Below are 18,710 nucleotides of genomic sequence, written 5' to 3'. Positions count from 1 at the left end.
TGAATCTGAAGGCAATGGCTCTGGCATCATCGAGAGTGGAGGCATAGGAAATGAAAAAGATGCATCTCGCCTGAGGTAAAATGACCGTCCTGAAGCTCTGGTATGGAAAGTGGAGTTATCAGAGCAGATATGACCGAGTCTGAGGAACTAGAAGAAATAGAATGAATCTTTACAGAAAGTGGGGTGGGAAAGAACATAATCCAGGTATTTGAGAGCCTGGACTGGTATAGATGTCTGTGGAAAGCCTTCAGGCAGAGATGGGAAGAGAGAAGTTAGGGAAGGTAAAAGCTGGAAATTGGAAATATAATTAATTAAATTCTCTAGGTGGGATCTGAATCAAGAAGCAGCATCAACACAATTGTCAGTGTAACTGGGCAAGGGGGATGAGTAGTGTTGGAGCATAGTGTACAATAGACAGGCACAGTGGACATATAGCACCGTTTTTTTGTTGAGGTTGTTTAGGATGAGAACAAATTCAGCAGACGGAGGATGGCAGTGGATGGCAACTATTTGTTCCACTATTTGAAGAAGTAGAGGCCTGGAAGCCATTCTTGCAAGGACTGGAGATGTAGTTTACTACTTTACAAATCTGTTTACAACTGAACCAATGCAAATAATGTTTTCTTAATTATTATTACTATCAATTTTTATGAATTTTTCCATTGTAAATCTTTTAATTTGCATTTTAACCAAAACAGCAGAAATGACTAGTTAAGATCATTTGTACTGTTTCATTTGCAATTGACAATTTTAAGGTGACTAAGATTTATGGCCAAACAACAGTGGGAACATACATTCCTCGAATATCAGTTTATCAATGGATTTTAAATTTTTGTTACAGACGTTAGCCACGTACTCGGTGTCCGATGCTGTGGCTACCTATTACATGTACATGAAATATGTACACCCCTTCATTTTTGCCTTGTGCACGATCATCCCTATGGAGCCCGATGAGGTAGGTGTACAAAGTGTTTTCTTGGAATTAATTCTCAGATTTGGGGGATGCTGGCAGTTGCGCATTTATTGCCCATCACGCCTTGTCTTGAGAGGTGCTGGTGTGCCTTCTCCTTGAGCTGCGCCAGTCCTTGTGATAGAGTTCCTGCAGTGGTTTTTGGTAGGGATTTCCAGCGATGATGAAAAGGCAGCAGTATATATGCCTGCCAGGATGGCACTTGGAGGTGATGATGTTCCTGTGACATTGCTGCTCTTATCCTTCCTGGTGGTAGAGGTGGGTGGGGGGAGGTATTGTTGAAGTAATCTCGGTGAGTCGCTGTAGTGTATCCCATAGATGATGCGTACTGAAGCTACAGTACATTAGCACCCCGTCACCAGATTTAATGTCCACCTTTACACCACCAATCTAGTGAACTACTCTGTTCTGGATCGTGTCAAAGCTTCCTGTGTTATTGTGGTTGCACACATCCAAGCAGTTGAAAATGGTTGGGCCGAGGAGCTGCCGCAGTGATGGGGCTTTCAACAAGAATAACCATCTTCCGTTTTGTCTGGAATGATGCCAGCGACGGCGTGTTTTCTCATTGACCTCAGTTTTTTCTAGGGTTTTTTGTGGCATACCTGGTCGAATACCGTCTTGATATCTAGAATGGCTTCTCTTGTCTGGATCAAGGCTGTGATGAACATTGGAGCCGAGTGGTTCTGCAAAAATCCAAACTGAGCATTAGCGAGCGGGTTACAGATACATTTTTCTTGAAGTATTTCTCTTGAAATATTGGCCCGTATTTTCCGGTGTGTGCGAGCTGCGTACACACCCGTAGGGACCTCGCAAGTGCCGGTTTCAGGCATGCGAAGCGCATGCGCTGAAAACCATCATTTCCGATCCGTCAAGAATGCTCTTGACAGATCGCACGCCTACCCTGGAGGAGGGCCTCTGCGGATGGAGAGTTCCACTTTCTGCAGAACCTCCGCCCGATGAAATCCTTTAAAAATCTTGCGTCTGGTAAAAGCAGGCGTAATGCCTGCTTTTACCAGCATATGAGTTTAAAAAAAGTTTAAACATTTTTTTTTTACTCATTTATAATTTTAAAATACTTTTAAGAAAGGTAAATTACATTTTTGTTTAAAATATTTAATTTAATGTAATTTTAACTAATTTTAAAAATGTCATTTAAAAAAATATTTATTTAATGTTTTGATGTGTTTTTGGAGTAATCTCCATTCATACTTTTGACAGGTATACCTGTCAAAAGTATGAAGGGAGATTCCCTTCTCCCATTGGTTCCCCATGGCCCATGTGATCTCCGGGACGCTTGCGAACCGCCTGCGCCCCTGGGATACGTGGGCCCTCCGCATTTCATCATGGAGAGGCCCAGGAGCAGAAATGGCCAGACCTCTGGAGCCCTCGGGTAAGGGTGTAGATTTTTTCCAGATTGGAGGCCTCTGCACGCAGGAAGCCTCCGATCGGAAAATACGGGCCATTGTATCTTAAAAACAGGTTGAATATTATGTAATTGTAGGGATAGGTTAAAATAATACAGCTGATGAGCAGTACCTTAGTTCAGTATGTTGTTCCACGAAGCGATGCCATGTCGGTTTGTGCCTGTGCCTTCCCATAGGAGGCCAGTCATTGCAGCTATAGAGCATCACTCCTGGAGTTCCTCAGGCAAGTGTCCTCAGCCCAACCATCTTCAGCCATTTCATCAATGACCTTCCCTCTGTCATGAGGTCAGGAGTGGGGCTCCTTGCTGATTCCACAGTGTTGTTTGCCACTGTAAATGGAAGCTATACATATGCCCAAAGGGGAAGGGCAAGTTGTGCTATTTAGGACTGCTGTTGTTTAGCTAGCAGTCTTGTAGGTTGCCTGCATGTTTACTGAGCTGGGGGTGGTGTAGGGCCCAGGGAGATTTAAGATTGAGAGGAAATATTTCAAATTAAAAGCAAGGGAGGTAGACTTTTTACTGTTAAGACAAAAACAAGACTGGTGTTGCATATACATATTTCAAATTCAGCTGCCAGTAATTTGCAAGTCTTGTTAATTTGCTGGTGCAAATTTGCAAAACTAGTGACAGATGGCGTTCAATGTGGAGAAGTGTGAGGTCATCCACTTAGGAAAGACAAATCGGAGTACTTTCTTAAAGGTGAGAGGTTAGGAGTTGTGGAGGAGCAAACAGATTTAGGTGTCCATATACACAAATCACTAAAAGCTAATGTTCAGGTACAAAAAGTAATCAAAAAGGCAAACAAAATGGAATGTTTGCTTTTATCTCCGGGATTGGGATTCAGAAGTGATGCTTCAGTTCTACAGAGCCTTGGTCAGACACCATCTGGAGTATTGCGTTCAATTTTGGGCACCGAACCTCAGGAAAGATGCATTGGCCTTGGAAGGGGTACCGTGCAGATTTACCAGAATACCAGAGCTTAAAGGGTTAAATTACAAGGACAGGTTGCATAAACCTGGCTTGTATCCCTTTGCGTTTAGAAGATTCAGGGGTGATCTAATTGAGGTACTTAAAATGATTAAGGGATTTGATGGGTTAGATACAGAGAATCTGTTTCCTCTGGTGAGGGAATCCAGAAAAGGGGGGCATAATTTTAATTAGCGCTCAGCCGTTCAGAAGTAAAATCAGGAAGCACCTTTTCACACAAAGGTTAGTGGAAATCTGGAACTCTACCCAAAAGGCTTTGGATGCTGGGTCAATTGAAATTTTCAACTCTGAGATCGATAGATTTTTTTTTAGGTAAGGGTATCAAGGGGTATGGATCAAAGGCAAGTAAATGGAGTTGAGTTACAGATCAGCCATGATGGAATGGTGGAACAGGCTCGAGGGGCTGAATGGCCTACATCTATGTTCCTATGTTTGACGGAGTTGCTATCTTCTTTCTGCTGCTGTCTTGCAGTGCACAATCCCTGCCACAAGATGGCACTAAGCTTTTTTGCAATGTCAATAATACGGCAGCATTTGCATTTTATATATAGCATAGTATTCAGTAGGTTTGTTCATTTACCTGATGTGTTCAATTTCCACCTTTCTATAGTAGGATTTCACACTATTGAGTAATTAAATACATTTTCATTCTTGGTTGTAAATTCTGTTTTGTCTCCGTCAGGTGTTACGAAAAGGCTCTGGAACTCTTTGTGAGGCACTCCTGATGGTGCAGGCCTTTCATGCCAACATAATCTTCCCAAACAAGCAAGAACAGGTCTTCAATAAGCTAACAAATGATGGTCATGTGCTTGACTCGGAGACATATGTAGGAGGACATGTGGAGGCTTTGGAATCGGGTGTTTTTCGCAGTGACATACCATGCCGATTTAAAATGGTGTGTATCGAGAACTAGCACTTCTGCTGTCAGACTTTAAATGCACAACATAAATTATGGAGTTTATTTGAAATCTATGCGCAACTATACCTGTGGCATAGAAGAGGGTGAACTGTTTCTCACATCAAAATTGCTGCTTGCAATTAAAATCAGTGTATATGTTGTACGCCTGTCTGCAGATGTTAGTAAAACCTGTATGAAGCTGCCATCTAACAATGCTCTTCCATAAACAGAGAGGGGTGGATATAGGTTGTGGGGTTCTTCACTGTCCTCATTCATGCTGCATTGTGCTGAGCGAGACTTGTAAACACAGAATGTTATAGCACAAATGGGTCAGTCAGCCCATCGTGTCTGCTAGTTTTTTGTCTCCTTGAGCCATCAAGTTTAATCCCATTCTCCTCACTCCCTATACTCTAATAATCCTTTTTATGTAACTATCTAATTCCCTTTTTAAAGAACTTACAGACTCTGCTGCAGCATAGATTTGCAGCAAATAATTTCACATTCTCTGTAGAGAATCGTTTTTCTAAACTTCCCCTTTAATTCTTTGTGATTTTTCTTAAATATGTACCATCTCATTAGAGCCTCATCTACCTGTAGAAACAATCAATATGATGACCATTAATCTTGAAGACTTCTGTTGGGATATTCTTTTTCTTGAGAATGGAGCCTCTGGTTATGTTTACTTACTTAGGAGAGTTTGAACATTGGGTTGTGGCTGTCAGTCAAATTTGTGACTTGTTTGGAGCTCTAAAGTTCAAATAATTTCTAAACCAGTTACCTTAATACCTCATTTTTCAGCATCAGTCGACTCACATTCCAATGGACAGCAATAAAGTGGGAGCACAGTGTTTGGGACCCAATTGCTGAGCAGAGGTCCGAAGCTTTTGCATGGCAGCAAGGGAAAATTTGAGGGAGGGCCCACATCCTTTCCTCCCCAGCCGCCACTTCCAACAATCTTGCTTATGTATTAGCAGTAAGGAGTTCCATTGCTTCAAGATTTCGGAATAGGTCTGCTGACTGGTATCTCAGCCAGGGACAGGAATTAGTTAGTCTTCTCTTTGTAATGTGTTCTTGGTCAGTTTTATTTCATACGTAAGTTATGAATAAAGTGGCGCTGGTTAGGAATTTAGTATAGAGATTTAATAGGAATTGTAAACCTATATTGGAATTTTGTTTATCAGACATGCATTGTTGATTCCATTGTAATTTCTCATTGTCTTCCCTTTCAGAACCCAGCAGCGTTTGACTTCTTGCTGCAGAGAGTGGAGCACACCATACAACATGCTATTGAGGAGGAGGAGAAACTCCCCATGGAGCAGGTTACCAATTTCCAAGAGGTAAGCAATGTTAGTCGTTTGAGGTTGTGTGTGCTGTAATTGCGATGGAGGACAATGGAGGAATTGTTCCATTTCAAGCTACCGTTAAGTAAAAATCTTAGGGATGTGAGTATGTACTTCCCTTTTAAACACTTCAGTTGACTCTTGTATGCTATTTTGGGGCTGCCTGTTCCAAATTTCTTTTGGATTTGCTTTCAACTGGTTTAGTTCGAATTCTGAGATTATGTCCCCAACTAGACGGAAAGCCATTCCCTATTTACCTTGTTGATTCTTTTCATTGTTTTAAATGCCTTAACTATCCCATCTCCAGAGGGAAATAACCCAAGTTATCCAGTCTCCCATTACAGCTCAGTTCCTTCATCCCAGCTATACTGGTGAATCATTCCTGGAATTTTTCCATGGCCAGTTTATCCTCAAAATGGCTGCCTAAAACTGTGCATAACATTGCAAATTTTTCATAGTATTTATATTTTTTGAATAGCAAACTTAATCGCTTTTTAAAAATGTTTTATAGTAAATGCTGTTTAAGACATTTTTGATTAACTTTTTTTCCCTCTGATTTTGTTTTGTGATTCTCTTGTATGTGAAAAGTGACTGAACACACAATCCTTCACCGGGTTGGTTGGACAGTTCGTTTATGTTCAATGTACATACAAGTCAATGCTGAAGGAGGAAAGAAGTGGAACCACAGGATTGGATATCTTGGGTCGTGAAAGTTGTTACTGAGTGGCTTGTGCTCAACAATAATTTCACTTCTGAGGAATTTCAGATGGATTTATTCTCTCCCCTGTAGGTGTGTGATGAGATTAAAAAGAAATTGAACTGTTTGAAGGAAGTCCCCAACAGGATTGAATGCCCCCTCATTTACCACTTGGACGTTGGGGCGATGTACCCTAACATCATTCTGACCAACCGCTTACAGGTAATAGATTATTAATGTAACATTAGCTTGTGGTTTCAGTCGAGGGGTGAGTGGGGAAGTCTGCCTTTCTCTGCACTAAATTATCTTGGCATGATCCAGATTTTAGAGCTCCTCATCTGGTTAGCATTAGTTGTTGCCTATCCAGTAGCTCTACCATGCTGCTGATGACTCATACCCTGCTGAATAAGTCAGAATGGCACATAATTGAGGTGCCTAGTGCTTTAAATATTGTTTCAAATGTTGGATTACAGGTGGCTGAAAATATGCGCTCCTATACAGTTTACACTTACTGAAAATTAAAGTTGATCGTGCCTCAAGTGCCTAGTCTTGCTCAGACTGGAAGTATCCGCATACTGCTGAAGCAGGGGAAATTCTTGAGCTTGTTAAAGCTAGGGCTGGCAAGCGATCAATTTTGAGATTAAAAAATTTTAAATATCTGTTCATCTTGGTTTTAATCTCGCATTTAATTGGCTGTACTGTTGGAGGTGCCGTCTTTCGGATGAGACGTTAAACCGAGGCCCTGTCTGCGCTCTCAGATGGACGTAAAAGATCCCATGGCACTATTTCGAAGAAGAGTAGGGGAGTTATCCCTGGTATCCTGGCCAATATTTATTCCTCAACCAACATAACAAAAACAGAGTATCTGATCATTTTCACATTGCTGTTTGTGGGACCTTGCTGTGCGCAAATTGGCTGCCATGTTTCCCACATTACAACAGTGGCTCCACTTCAAAAGTACTTCATTGACTGTAAAGCACTTTGGGACGTCCAGTGGTCGTGAAAGGTGCTATATAAAAGCAAGTCTTTCTTTTCAATTACTGCATCGACCTCATGGAAGTTTGTTTTACTTTGAGTGTACAGCACAGAAACAAGCCATTCGGCCCAGTTGGTCTATGCTGGCGTTTATGCTGCACACGAGCCTCCTCCCACCCTACTTCATCTCACCCTATCAGCATATCCTTCTATTCCTTTCTCCCTCGTGCCTATCTAGCTTTCCCTTAAATGCTTCTATGATAATTGCCCCAACTACTCCTTGTGGTAGCGTGTTCCACATTCTTGCCACTCCAGTGCCTCTATATCCTTTTTATAATACGGAGACCAGAGCTGTGCACAGTGCTCCCAAGTGTGGACTAACCAAAGTTCGATACAAGTTTAACATAACTTCTCTGCTTTTCAGTTCTATCCCTCTAGAAATAAACCCAAGTGCTTGGTTTGCTTTTTTTATGGTCTTATTATCTTGTGTCGCTGCTGTTAGTGATTTGTGTATCTGTACCCCTGGATCCCTTTGCTCCTCTACCCCATTCAGATTCTTGTTCAGACTCTTATTCTTCCTATCAAAATGTACCACTTCACACTTGTCTGTATTGAAATTAATTTGCCTATTACATGCCCATTCTGCAAGCTTACTAATGTCTTCCTGTATTTTGTCACAATCTTCCTTTGTATTAACCACCTCCCAATTTGGTGTCATCTGTAAATTTTGAAATTGTACTTCTGATTCCCGAGTCTAAATCATTAATGTAAATTGTGAACAATAGTGGTCCCAGCACCGATCTCCGTGGAACACCACTTCCCACCTTTTTGCCAGTCTGCGTAGCTGCCCTTAACCCCTGCTCTGTTTTCTGTTTTGTAGCCAGCTTTTTAATAATAATAATTCAACTTTATTGTCATTGTACAATGCACAACGAAATGTGATCTTGCAAGCTCCCATGAGTCCAGTACAATAACATTAACATTAAACGTAAATAGCACCGTCCTGGGAGAAGCAAAGCCGCTGCGTCTGTGCGCGCCGCCATTCCATTTCCACCATTCCTCCTGTCCGACAATCTTCAGCCCAACGCCCGGGCCTGCTCACCAGCCGCCCCTCCCGGGGCTCCTTCCGTGACCTTCTCACCAACCGCCCCTCCTCGGGGCTCCTTCCGTGACCTTCTGCACCTGGTCTTCCCTGATGGTCACCCCTCCAGGTACTAACCAGGCCTGGCTCTGCTTAGCTTCCAAGCCTTGCCAGTGACCCTGTCCCTAGTCCCTATCCATTCTGCTACCTGTCCCCTGACTCCACATGCTCTGATCTCAGTCATGAGTCTACTATACGGTACTTTATCGAAGGCCTTTTGGAAATCCAAAATACTACATCTACTGCATTACCCTTGTCTACTGATATTAAAATTCAGAAAACAACCCCGAATAAAAACCCTGTTTTCCTATTTTTGGATCAATATTGTTGGTTGCTCTTTTCTGTTACTACTTTTAATTCAGTGCAACTTTTAGTAGGAAGAAAATGCTATATGACCGTAGATTTAAATAAATTGTTCAGTATGTATTATTGAAACTTTGAATCAAATGTTTTGTAATGAGATATGATTCACTTTTTTTCTATTTAAAAGCTTCACCTGAAGTATCTGGATGTTCATTCTGGCCATGCATGAATAGCTTATTTAAAGGTGTGTTTTTGAAAGTTCTGAGGCTGTTGGGGGTCTAGTTGAAAGAGTTCATGGAATCTGAATCACAGCTATAATTTTGAGTCTGATCTGAGGAGACCATAGCGGTTAGGGAAGTTGGGACCAGAAAATTTTTCAGGACTTCGTGATGCAGTCATTGAGTAGAAAGTGGAAAAAATTAACTTCCTAGCATGGCCTAGATTTTCCAGTTGTTGCACTGACAGTAATGTTATGATTGGATAACCTAGGCCCATGTCTTTTGATGAATGTAACTCCCATCAAGAATCCATGTATCAGCTGACGTCCAGGAAGGAGACTTTAAAGTGACTGATAACTAGTTGAGGAGTCGTCGGTGTCTTTATAGCTTCTCTTCCTCTCCTGGGCATCTCTAAGTCATGCCATACCAGACCAAAGTTTGCTGCCATTATTAGGCGTTGGGAGATTTTTTTAATGCAAAGGGTTGGAAAAACATGCAATGCCCGACCAAAAAACACAGTGAAAGCAGAATGTCATTATAGCTTTTTAAAGGGAAGTATTTAAATATTGAAGAAAAATTCTGCAGGGTATGGGGGAAGGACAGGGGAGCGGTACTAGTGCTTAGCTCTTTTCGGAGGATCAGTGCTCGTGTGATGAGTCGAATGGCCTCCTCCAGTGCTCCAGTAAAAGGAGCTTTGCTTTGCTTATGTTACTGGGAGCGCTTGATGTTGCAAAATAGGGTCAAAATGATTCCTGCTCAGCAGTGGCATCCCTCACCTTGAGCACAAAAAAATCAATGTTTCTACACGCTGTTAGCCTGACACAGTTTTTGTTCCTCGTGGACCAGAGATCAACCAACTTCATTTAGGATGTTCGAGATGTTCAAGTTTGCAGGCCCAGACAGATTTGTTTGAGTTGTCCAGTGCTAGCTCTAGACCAGACGTAGTTTGCTTGTTCTTTTATTATTGAGTAATCAATTACAGAGAGCTTCTAGGTAAAGTTTCCATTTGTGTAAATTGTTAATTGTCTCACCATTTAGTATCCCTTCTTCCTGCAGCCTTCTGCCATAGTGGACGAAGCCATCTGTGCAGCCTGTGATTTCAACAAACCAGGTGCAAACTGTCAACGCAAGATGACCTGGACATGGAGAGGAGAGTTTAGTGAGTGCAATTATTTGTATGGCGTCGTGTCTGGCTTGTCGTCCATCTGCCTCATACATTGTGTCCTATAATAATTTGCATTTTTACCTGTTCCCTCTAGGCTTGACCATTCCAACACACTCCTGGCTGGACTCTCATGTTCTACCCTACATAAACCAATTCCCATTCACCCATCAGCCCTGTGCTCGCTGACCTACATTGGCTCCTGGTTAAGCAATGCCTCCATTTTAAAATTCTCATCCTTTTTTCAAATCCCTCCATGGCCTTGCCCCTCCCTATCTCTGTAATCTCCTCCAGCCCCAACACCCCTCGAGATATCTGCGCTCCTCTAATTCTGCCCTCTTGAGCATCCCAGATTTTCATCGCTCAACCATTGGTGGCTGTGCTTCAGCTGCCTAGGCCCTAAGCTCTGGAATTCCCTCCCTAAACCTCTCCTAAGACGCTCCTTAAAACCTACCTCTTTGATTGAGCTTTTGGTCATCTGCCCGAATTTCTCCTTGTGTGGGTCATGTCAAATTCTTTGTCGAACGCTCCAATGAAGTGCCTTGGGACGTTTAACTATGTTAAAGGCGCTATATTAAATCTGTCTGTCTGTGTTTTTACACTTTTATAATTTCCTTTTATACACAGCTTGCTGTTTTTCTGATTTTTGGTAGCACAGTAACTGATATGAGAGCAATTTGTCAATATCTTGGAGGGTGTTGAGCATCTTGCTTATAAAAATATGTGAGAAAAAACCGGGTCTTTTTGAGGTGATGGCATTGCTTCTTGGAGCTCAGTTAGAAAGTTTTTAGTTATTGAACAGGAACTTTTATAAAACAAGTGATCTATTTTTTCACCCTATTGTATGTTTCAATATTTCATTAGTAAATGCATTCGCAAATTCAACCCAATTTTACAGAATGCACATCCTGTATGCTTACAGAAATCCAAAAATTGGAGAAATCAGTGTCCTTATTGTGTTTTGGTCCTGTAATCTGTTGTAGCTGGCGTTGGTCAGGTAATCTGATATTGCTGTCGACCATGTAATTATCTAGGGCTGTAGGCAGGCCTCCAATTTATGAAAATTGTTACTTTTAATGTTTTTAAAATAAAATGTATTCTTGCAAATATTTTAAAAGAGGCACCTAGATGAAAGATGGTTAGTATGCCAAATGAAACTTGTTTTCCCCAGAGACTAAACAATTTGTTAGCTTGTCTAGATAATCGACGAACCCTTCACACCCATTTTGTTGGAACGTTCTTTGATCCCTGCCTGCCTGTGGAGAGAGCTAAATAGAAAGAGGCTGTTTGAAAAAGGAAGGCTGTGAGAGCAGTGAGGCTTTTAAACATATAAGTGCAAAAACTTTACGCAGGCTCAAGGTCAGAAATGCTGGATGGGCAGTTAGAAGACATCTTGTTCAGGTCAAATAAGACGACCCACTGATGTTTGTGAAACGTGGCATGCTCTTTATTTTGTATCATTGTGAAGATAAGATTGAACTAAGTGAATGCTTTGTATGTTCACTTACTGTGAAACAATGCAGCTTAACGATTAGCAGAAAGCCTTGTCTCAAAAGTGTTTTCTTGGTCTGCCTTCAAAGAAGCATTCATATGAAAGATGAATATTCAGTCCAGATCAGAAAGGGGTGCTTTTGTTAGGACCCTGGGTTATGCTATTGTGTGAGTAGATATAGGGCATTGTGAGTCAATGCTGATGAAAGTAAGATACTCGGACCACTTACGAGATGACTGACGCCACTGAACCTGGGGAGGTATCTATAGCAGACCTGAGTTTCTAAAGGTCCCATTTAGTGGAATGGGTTTTCAGTGTTTAGTAAAAAGATTTCCTCTTAACCAAAGGTCATTTAAAATGGATGTTCTACAAACGTAAACCTCATCCTCCGTGATTTGTGTTGCTGTTGATGGATTGCAGACCCTCACGTCTTGTTTGTTTTCAGTGAAACTCACTGCTGTAAAACTTGAGTATCTTTTTGTAAAGAAAAATGACATCCCCAGTCCCCGATTGGGGATGGTCATCCTTTTGTCTGGGTAAGATTTGAACCCACTGTGCCCTCCAGTTTCACCATCACTTGCACGCCTCAAATGCATTCTGCCAGCGTGATGTTTTAACCCTCTCCACCACCTATCCCATGAGCAAATAACGTTTTTCTTTGCAGAAACTAACTCTGTAAAAAGCTTTTGTGCATTAGCATCTGTGAAATGCAGAGTATTAGCAAGTTACTTGTAGAGCACTTAAAACCAGTTAACATCTCATTATTGCGAAGTACTTAGCAAGACATACAGGAAATTGACTCTTAATGTTTCAAAAAGCGTATTTACACGGGAAAGTCGCTATTGTGTGACTGGAGATCTCCAACTCTCTGATCTTTCCCTGTTGCCATCCCCCTACCAAGCACAGACGTGCAGAACCTTTGTGTGCTGCTTTACCCCAAGCTTGGCTTTCTTCCCCTCCCGTCACCTAGATTGCCTTCTTTTACCTCCCTGACATTAACTGCCTCAGTACTACTTCTCCCTTTACTGCTGAAATTTATCTGCACATTTATTATCGAGTTTTGCCTTGTCTCTACCCTGCATAATACCCTGCCCGATACGAGACTCCCAAAACAAGCGCTCTACTCGGAGTTCCGACACGGCAAGAGAGCCCCAGGTGGGCAGAGGAAACGCTTCAAGGACACCCTCAAAGCCTCCTTGGAAAAAGTGCAACATCCCCACCGACACCTGGGAATCCCTGGCCCAAGACTGCACAAAGTGGAGGAGAAGCATCTGGGAAGGCGTCGAGTCTCTTCGCCGGGAGCAAGCGGAAGCCAAGCGCAGGCAGCGCAAGGAGCACATGTCAACCCAAGCAGCCCACCCACCTGCCCCTTCAACCACCGTCTGCCCCGCCTGTGACAGAGACTGTAGGTCCCGCATTGGACTCATCAGCCACCTGAGAACTCATTTTTAATGTGGAAGCAAGTCATCCTCGGTTCCGAGCGACTGCCTAAGAAGAAGACCCTGCATAAGCTACAACTCATTCCAAATGCTATGCTCCCATGTGACCTCTGTCCTTGCTAAGCTTCACTGGCTCCTTGTATCCAGCATTTTGGCTTTAGGATCCTCATCTTCTCCTTCGAATCTCTCCATGGCTTTGTCCTGCTCTACTTCAGCAAACTTCTCTAGTTGTTTGTTCCTGCACGCACCCAGATTTCCTTTTGACCATGACCTACTCTTTCTTGCCTGCTCATTCAGTCCCACTGTTGGTGGCAGCTCCTTCAACCTGCTGTCTCCTGCCTACGCCTTTCCATTTTTTTTTTTCTCAGCCTTCCATTTTTATCTCTCTTTCCTTTCATGTCTACACGTCCAAGAGTTGGTTACGGAAAAGATACAGCTTCTGGATTATGAGAGTTACGGTCTGTTTACAGGAATAGCTGTTGAAGCATTTAGAAAGAAAGCATACAAAACTTAATAGGGATTATAGGTCCACTTTAACTGCTGTTTGAAAAGTGGGATCCTTACCTCCTGTTCCTGTTTTATCTGGCTACCCTGTTGGTAGATTCACTAAGAATACTCTATAGAGTATTATGTTTAATATTGGATTTTAAGATTTTAAATTTGCTCTGAACAAGACTGTCCCCACATATAATCATTGAAAAAAAAAACTGCAGCTTAACTACAGTAAATTATGCTTCTTAAAATGGAATGCTAATTTTGCAGTTTGTCTTTGTAGTGCCTGCCTCACGCAGTGAGTACCATCGTATTCAACAGCAGCTTGAATCTGAGAAGTTTCCTCCTGCTTTCCCAAATGGACAGCCACAAGCTTTCCATGAGCTATCCCGTGAAGAGCAGGCCAAGTATGAAAAGAAACGACTGGCAGGTAAAACAAAATTAATCTTTCATTAACAGTGATGCTGGTTTGTGTTTGGGTATCTTCAATTTTGTATGTTTTAGTTTCTTGTATTCGTGCGTTTCCTTGGGCTACAGTTATCCTGTGTTTAGGAGGCTGCGCAGCCACCTTCTTCCAAGACTACTCCGTGGTCACTGAGGAGTGTATAGTCGTAAGGTAAATTGTAGCACTACAAAAACTACACTGGCTGAAATCAACCAAGTCAGTACATTGCTCTGCAGCAATAAAATGTAGTTGATGAATCCTCCAGACTTTTGATGGAAATAAACTCAATAACTCAAATATTTTCATCTTGCTCAAAAAGCTTGCTCAGTTTCTGCGACTTACACTGCTGTCGACTGTGTGTGATGCACCTCTCTGTTTGTTTCAGACTATTGCCGCAAAGCTTATAAGAAAATCCACATCACTAGGATAGAGGAGCGAGTGACTACAATTTGCCAGCGTGAAAATTCTTTCTATGTAGACACAGTGCGAGCTTTCCGTGACAGGCGGTATGAATTTAAGGGTTCACACAAGGCAAGATTTTGCACTTCCTTGACTTTTTTTCTACGTGGTCAAACTCTTAAAATTCAATATCATTCTTTAATCAACACGGCAATAGAGAATTCTGTATTTATAAATATTTGGTATTTTTTAGAAAATACATAATCCAGTTTATCTCTGTTTTGTTTCTTCCCAGCCACCACAATCACTTAACTACATTTGACTAGTTCATAGATTTACTTTGGGTCATCTTATCTATTTTAAGTCTTTAATTTTTGCCCTCATGAGAAACTAGAGCACATAGTACTGAGAGAGTGGTGCATTCTCGGAGGTATCGTCCTTCAGATCAGATGTTAATTTGAGGCCCATCTGGTTGCCACATTTGCCTTCGTAGATCACAAAGTAATTATATGCGATGCACCTTGAGATACGTGTTACGGTGATACGTAAGTGCAAGACTTTATTTTTGGTTTTTGCCGATTCCTATCTTCACAGTGGCTTTTATTTATTTTTCTAGGTATGGAAGAAGAAACTGTCTGCTGCCATTCAGTGTGGAGATGCTACAGAAATCAAACGTTGTAAGAACATGGAGATCTTGTATGAGTCCCTGCAGCTGGCACACAAGTGTATTCTAAACTCCTTCTATGGCTATGTCATGCGCAAAGGGTTAGTAACCAACTAAATACAAATGGACAATTGCTGGTAGATGCAGCTTGTTTTAACAGTAATAATTATGGGACCGTGCACTAGAATATAAGCTTGTGGTACCTCAGGACTAGGGTGCAGTTTGGATTCGCGTACTGGATTGCAAATTTTAGTGATTTGTCAATGTTAAAAAGTGAACCGGGCCCTCAATGTCTTCCCATGATGTAGAAGGAAGGGATAGTAATGCCTCTTAAAATTTGCGAGATCCCAATTGGATTGGTGTATTGTCATGGAGTAGCATATAGGTTCATAGCCATAATTTCACACATGGCAAATTCAATATAATGTAATTCTGAGTTTAAAAGATTTTTGTAGGTTCAGATGTTGTCATCATTCATAGGCCTGACGTTCCTATATATGGAGCTGTGCCTTTTTCCTCCATGTCTGAAATATACAGTGATCACACTGCAGCTGAAAATGCGACTTATTGTAAGGGCTAGAACGAGATTGTTTTCTATTAGTAAATCCAATTGCAGTTCTTTCCTGGAAACTCAATGGAATGATTACATCTATCTGTAAGTGATCTTGTGTCTGGTGCATATCTGCTGCATCAAGACTTTGAATGGTGTTTCATTCTAGATCTTCTCAAGTCCAAGCAAGAACTAGTGATCGACTGACTGAAGTAAGGGCTTCTCTTTTAAATGACCAAATATGCAATTAACGGAACATGAAAAAATCAAAAACCGCGTGATTCACTCAGTCAGTACTAGTGAAGGATGATATCATTAAGCTGAACAATCAATTTGCTGTCAATATTGACAAGTGGCACAAATCAAATGACCACAAATTTGAAGTTGGTTTGAACTGCCATCTTGAATATGTCCCCCAGACATTATCCTACCAGTAATAGTAACATTTAGAACATAAGATGATACAACATTAAATAATGCTGAATAAAATGCTGCGTGTTGCTTAAAGTTGCTCAAAAGGTGTTGTAAATTCCTGGAAAACATTTTCTTGGAGAGTCCTACTCCATCTCTCAAACCTGACGCTCAATTGACTGGAGCTTGAATTATTAGGTCAGGCTTTCTTTTCTCTTGCAAATGCCTGGGATCCTTGTCAGTGCACAGCAAGTGCCTTTCCCATTCCTTTTGGCTTCACCTACCCTCTCTGCTTGATTCCAACAGCTGACCGGCTCCTCTGCAGCGGCCAGACCAGCCCATCTTGTGTCATTCCTGGCCTGCTGTATCTCAATCCACCTGATTCCTTTTTTTAAATCCAGTTCACCCTTCCAAGAGTTGTTTCTGTCACCGATCGCAGCGGGGTTAAAAATTTGTTATGGCCCATATTTCTTTTAAACCATATGTAATTGGTTGGTTGTGGGTGGAAAATGATTGATGAAAAATCTGTAAGGAAATGCTTTCAGTAACTTGGTTTGCCTTATCTTTTCTAAGAAATTTGCAATGGACCAAATTAGATTTTGTAAATTTGAGTCCTAATTGATTATTTTTCATATTAGCCAATCGGGTGGAAGAAATACATGTGGGATGATTTTCTTTTCACAATATAGATTTGTGTTTTATCTACCACGCAATTCATATTTGAAAGTTTTTGGCACACTTGCACCTGATTGGCACTTCTTTCCCCCACCCCATACTAAATGGTGAAATGCATTTTGCAGTCACAAGGGTTGGAACGCATGGAACAGACTGAAGAAACTGTCTTTTGTAGTATCTACTGAGGCTTGAAAACTGGACCTTTTTTATCCTTTCAACTGAGGGTTACTGCTGCTGAAACAACACCAAAGTCAAAATGTGAATGAAATCCAGGGAAATAATTTTGTGTGTGTGTGCTCTCTGACAGGGCTCGTTGGTATTCAATGGAAATGGCTGGGATTGTCTGTCACACTGGAGCGAATATCATCATGCAGGCCAGAGAGCTGATAGAACAGATTGGGTAAGGGAGTTACGGAATATGGATTTCATCACTGTTAATTGTTTCTTCTTTAAAATGTTCCTCCTCACTTGTCCCTGTTACTCTGCAACTGTCCTGATGCTGCCCACGGTGCTGCAAACAGGGATGTATTGAGTGAGGTATCCCACCTTAAGATTTTTGGTCCCTTGAGTAAATTGGTACGAAGGAGTATTGTAATACTCACTTCTTGAAGGTGCGCATGTAAGCACCAGAATGGTCTCATGTAGATTCTACTTTAGACATGTACTGCTTATTTGGATTCCCATTTCCCACTTCTTGGTACTCTATTTTTGCATTTATGTTGGAAAGGAGGGAACATTTCTGGCATATTGCAATGTGCATGTTCACCAATAACATCTGAACTGTTCAGTTTTGAATGCTGGAATTGATGATGGCTGGCATGAAGCTCGTATAGGAGTTGGTCACTTTTTTGATATTCAATATGGGTGAAATCTGTTGAAGTCAAGAGTCAACTAGCAGAAAGAAAATGCCTGGAAATTCAGGAGAAACTATGATATGAAGGGAGGGGAATTAAACGAAGTCTGAGCCTGAATCTGAGTGCAGTGACACTTAACCAGTGCCCGAGGGATTGAGCTTTGCTGGCCTCGGTCTGTTAGTTTTTGGGAAAGGCAATGACCGTTTTTGTGCCATAAGGGAAAGAGTGCACAGCTTTGTTTTCTGGCAAAATGTGGTATTTATGACCTCTGGGAATGAGAAGGAGCTTTTCTCCAGTTTAAACAAAAGGCACTCAACAGATTTGTTTCTGTTAACAGGCGACCCTTGGAGCTGGACACTGATGGTATTTGGTGTGTCCTTCCTAATTCTTTCCCAGAGAACTTCGTTGTCAAGTCAAACAATCCTAAAAAGCCAACGGTTACAATCTCCTACCCTGGTGCTATGCTCAATATCCTGGTGAAGGTAAGGATGAAGCCAGCTCAAGAACCATCTTAAATATAACTGAAATAATGCGGTTGGAGTATGTAGATTGGACCAGGATTTGGGGGGTGGGGGAGAGAATATTGAATAATAGGACATCCACTGTATTACAGGCATCTTTTTTTATTTCTGTTTTTTTAAATAATGGTTTTTGTGAATGGAGTTAGAAAGATGTGTACCCCACCCTCCGAGTTAAATATTAAAATGTATTTTATTGGAGTTTGTTCTGAAATGCTTCAGGGCCATTTTGTAATTTTAGAGGTTCAGACTTGCTATTTGTGTTTGGGGAGAGAGAAACGCAAATGCCGACTGGTGGTCTCTGCCATGCTATCTATTGGCATAGCTTATTCTATGCCTGGTAGGAAATTGTTCACTGCAGTGGATGTGTAACGTTGCTGAATGGGTTGGCGTGTTTTGCTGCAGCTAAACTTTGATGCTTTTCTGTTACAGGAAAGATTCACTAATGAACAGTACCAGGAGTTGATGGACCCTGCAACGTTGACCTACGTCACTCGCTCAGAAAACAGCATCTTTTTTGAGGTTGATGGTCCTTATCTGGCTATGATTCTGCCAGCTTCCAAAGAGGAAGGAAAAAAACTCAAGAAAAGGTAGAAGAAGCAGAATTTCAGATTTTCCCAGGTTGCTGTGCTTTGTAAAACTAGCTGATCTCCCATG

General features: G+C 41.6%; 1 protein-coding gene across 1 annotated transcript in view; it reads left to right on the top strand.

The window, feature by feature from the left end:
• Positions 1-18,710, top strand: part of pole (polymerase (DNA directed), epsilon) — a 120,210-nt gene that overhangs the window by 18,602 nt on the left and 82,898 nt on the right. Inside the window, exons 14-24 of the mRNA XM_085961447.1 lie at positions 842-955; positions 4,063-4,275; positions 5,508-5,615; positions 6,409-6,537; positions 10,009-10,111; positions 13,821-13,967; positions 14,368-14,513; positions 14,998-15,146; positions 16,989-17,081; positions 17,873-18,017; positions 18,486-18,643. Coding sequence (XP_085817573.1) covers positions 842-955; positions 4,063-4,275; positions 5,508-5,615; positions 6,409-6,537; positions 10,009-10,111; positions 13,821-13,967; positions 14,368-14,513; positions 14,998-15,146; positions 16,989-17,081; positions 17,873-18,017; positions 18,486-18,643 — 1,505 coding nt within the window. The remainder of the gene's footprint in view (positions 1-841; positions 956-4,062; positions 4,276-5,507; positions 5,616-6,408; positions 6,538-10,008; positions 10,112-13,820; positions 13,968-14,367; positions 14,514-14,997; positions 15,147-16,988; positions 17,082-17,872; positions 18,018-18,485; positions 18,644-18,710) is intronic.

The sequence above is a fragment of the Somniosus microcephalus genome, chromosome 19, assembly GCF_052327205.1.
Source record: "Somniosus microcephalus isolate GS21.2 chromosome 19, FLI_Smic_1.0, whole genome shotgun sequence".
In the NCBI taxonomy this organism is placed as follows: domain Eukaryota; kingdom Metazoa; phylum Chordata; class Chondrichthyes; order Squaliformes; family Somniosidae; genus Somniosus; species Somniosus microcephalus.
The sequence above is the reverse complement of the archived record's forward strand: the minus strand, read 5'-3'. Positions and strand labels throughout refer to the sequence as shown.